The sequence below is a fragment of the Asparagus officinalis genome, chromosome 4 (genome assembly GCF_001876935.1).
Source record: "Asparagus officinalis chromosome 4, Aspof.V1, whole genome shotgun sequence".
Taxonomy (NCBI): domain Eukaryota; kingdom Viridiplantae; phylum Streptophyta; class Magnoliopsida; order Asparagales; family Asparagaceae; genus Asparagus; species Asparagus officinalis.
In genome coordinates this window covers 80844746-80846876 of record NC_033797.1, presented here as the reverse complement: position 1 = coordinate 80846876, position 2131 = coordinate 80844746, and the positions used below count along the sequence as shown (strand labels likewise).

At 41.8% G+C, this 2131-nt stretch overlaps 1 protein-coding gene across 1 annotated transcript; it reads left to right on the top strand.

Annotated features, from left to right (window-relative positions):
• Positions 207-1724, top strand: LOC109838984 (histone-binding protein MSI1 homolog). Its single transcript, XM_020407412.1, has 3 exons — positions 207-260; positions 1131-1388; positions 1599-1724. Exons 1-3 carry the CDS (start codon positions 207-209, stop codon positions 1722-1724), a joined length of 438 nt encoding a protein of 145 aa, XP_020263001.1.

The window sequence follows — 2131 nt, the reverse complement described above, 5'->3', positions numbered from 1 at the left end:
GCTATAGCTTCATAATTTGTATCGAGCCAGTGGACTTGAATCCAAATGGAGGAGAAAATAGGATCAATTCAATTTTATCCTTTGCATGTGTAAAATAAAGAAAACAAAGATATTGTTAAATGTTGTATTAGTAGGAAGTAGATATAATTAAATAAAGAACACTGAGATTAAAATTAAATTGATATTTGAGGTTTTTACTTGCAACTATGACCACAGAACGAGAATTGTTAAACATGGAAAAATTCAGAGGAGAGTTCAAGGTATTAGAAACAATTAACTGTTTGAAGAAGTTGAAAACGATAACTATGAGCATCAATTTATCTGCTTGTCACAATTGCCACCACACATTTTGCATTCCTTAATATCTTCAGATAGGTGTGAGTTTGAAGTTTTGTGCAGGTTACAACGACACTTATCAGAAAAAAGAAATTATTTTTTTGATGCATTAACATGCATGAAATTTAGACTAATAGGGACTAGTAGGAAAATAGAAAAAGTAAATACAGACTTGTTATTTGGGGGCCAAATTACCAGAAAATAAGTTGGGCCAAATTATCAGAAAATAAGTAACCAAAAAGGCCCCTTAAGTCCCACATTGAATTCTGATTAATAGCCCATCCAGTATCTGAGTCGATCTTTAATAAAGGGCTCAAGTGAAGCCCATTCTAAATTTTGCAGTTTCTTGTTTATATTCAACGTTGTTATAATTGCTATAAAAAAAGGGATTTTTTTTGCCCTCTCTTGAAAGTTCCATAGCTTTAGGAGTTCGATGAATTGCCTGAATGAAAGTGTTTTTTTCCTGGTTTTATAACCGATTGTGGAAGTTTGATAGGCACTAGTAAAAGACGTAGCATCCTAGACGGATTATCCTAAACGAAAAAATAGGTGACGACAATATTGACGGAAAACATCCGTTTACGATATTCCGTCTAGGATGAATCATCCTAGACAGAAATTTTCATCGAGAATACTTCCTAGACGAAAATTTAGATGGGACACATGCAAAGAAGGTTAAAACACAGAGACTATGCCCTAGTTTTTGAAAATTTGCTCCAAATTCGAGATGGCAAGGGACTCATTGGTCGCGGCTGCCGAAGCGCATTTCAAAAACCCTAAAAATAACGTCTCAGCCCTCGGACTTCGCTGACCCCGTCGAATCGGCGCCCATAGAGGCTGAGGAGTACCGAGTGTGGAAAAAAAACACCCCTTACCTCTACGACTTCGTCCTTAGCCACGCCCTCGAGTGGCCCTCCCTCACCGTCGACTGGGTCCCCCCTCCTCCACCACCTCCAGCCGGCGGTAGCGTGCCGCCAACACCACCGTCACCTCCCATAGGGACGCTACACTCTCCGACATCCGTCCCCAAACATCCTCAATGCTGGCCGCACGTCTCTTCCCCTCGCCCTCCAATCCGACTCCCTCCTCACCCTCCGGCCACTCGTTTCACCATCGACATGCAGGGCTGTCTCGCGTACGTGAACGAGATCAACAGGCCCCGCACATGCTTTTAGAAAGCCTAATTTGGTCGGGAAGAAGATCTATGGGTCAGAAGTGCTGTGCTTGATCTGAAGGAGGAGAAGGAGACCGGTGGGCCGTAGGCAGTGCTGAGAGTGCACGAGATGGAGGGGTACGGGGTTGATTGGAGCACGATGAAGGAGGGGTGGTTGAGAAGTGGGGATTATGATTCGAAGATTTGCTTTTTGGCCTGTTTGGATGGAGGGTAGAGAGGGGGAGAAGATGATAAATGTAATTTTAATCTTGTTTGGGAGTTGTATTTAAGAGGATAGATGAGGGGAAAATTTGTGTCAAAATGTTACACCCCAAATTAGGGGGTAATGAAGGGGAAGGGAAGAAAGGAAAAAAATTCCCCTTCCTTCCCCTTTCTTCCCTTACCTAAGTGAACTCCCAAACATACCATTTGGGATGTTGGGGGTTGTGGAGGGGGGAAGGTTTTGGATGCTTGCCATGTGTTCGAGGTAATGCCTGTTTCAAATTCTATTTCATGTTACCCTTGTTGTATTCAGGGAAAAAAAATAAAGTTTAGGTAATATTTCAAGAGAAAGCTGTCATTTTTTGTTGTTTAACAAATTTATCAAAATACGGGACTCCAACATGACTCTTTGTGTACTTC

Excerpts from the sequence above, each read along its gene's own strand:
- LOC109838984 (XM_020407412.1), top strand. The coding sequence starts at position 207 with ATGACCACAGAACGAGAATTGTTAAACATGGAAAAATTCAGAGGAGAG. Across the intron at positions 261-1,130 it reads AATTCAGAGGAGAGTTCAAG|CCCTCGGACTTCGCTGACCC; the intron begins GTATTAGAAACA and ends ATAACGTCTCAG. Across the intron at positions 1,389-1,598 it reads ATCCTCAATGCTGGCCGCAC|GCAGTGCTGAGAGTGCACGA; the intron begins GTCTCTTCCCCT and ends GGTGGGCCGTAG.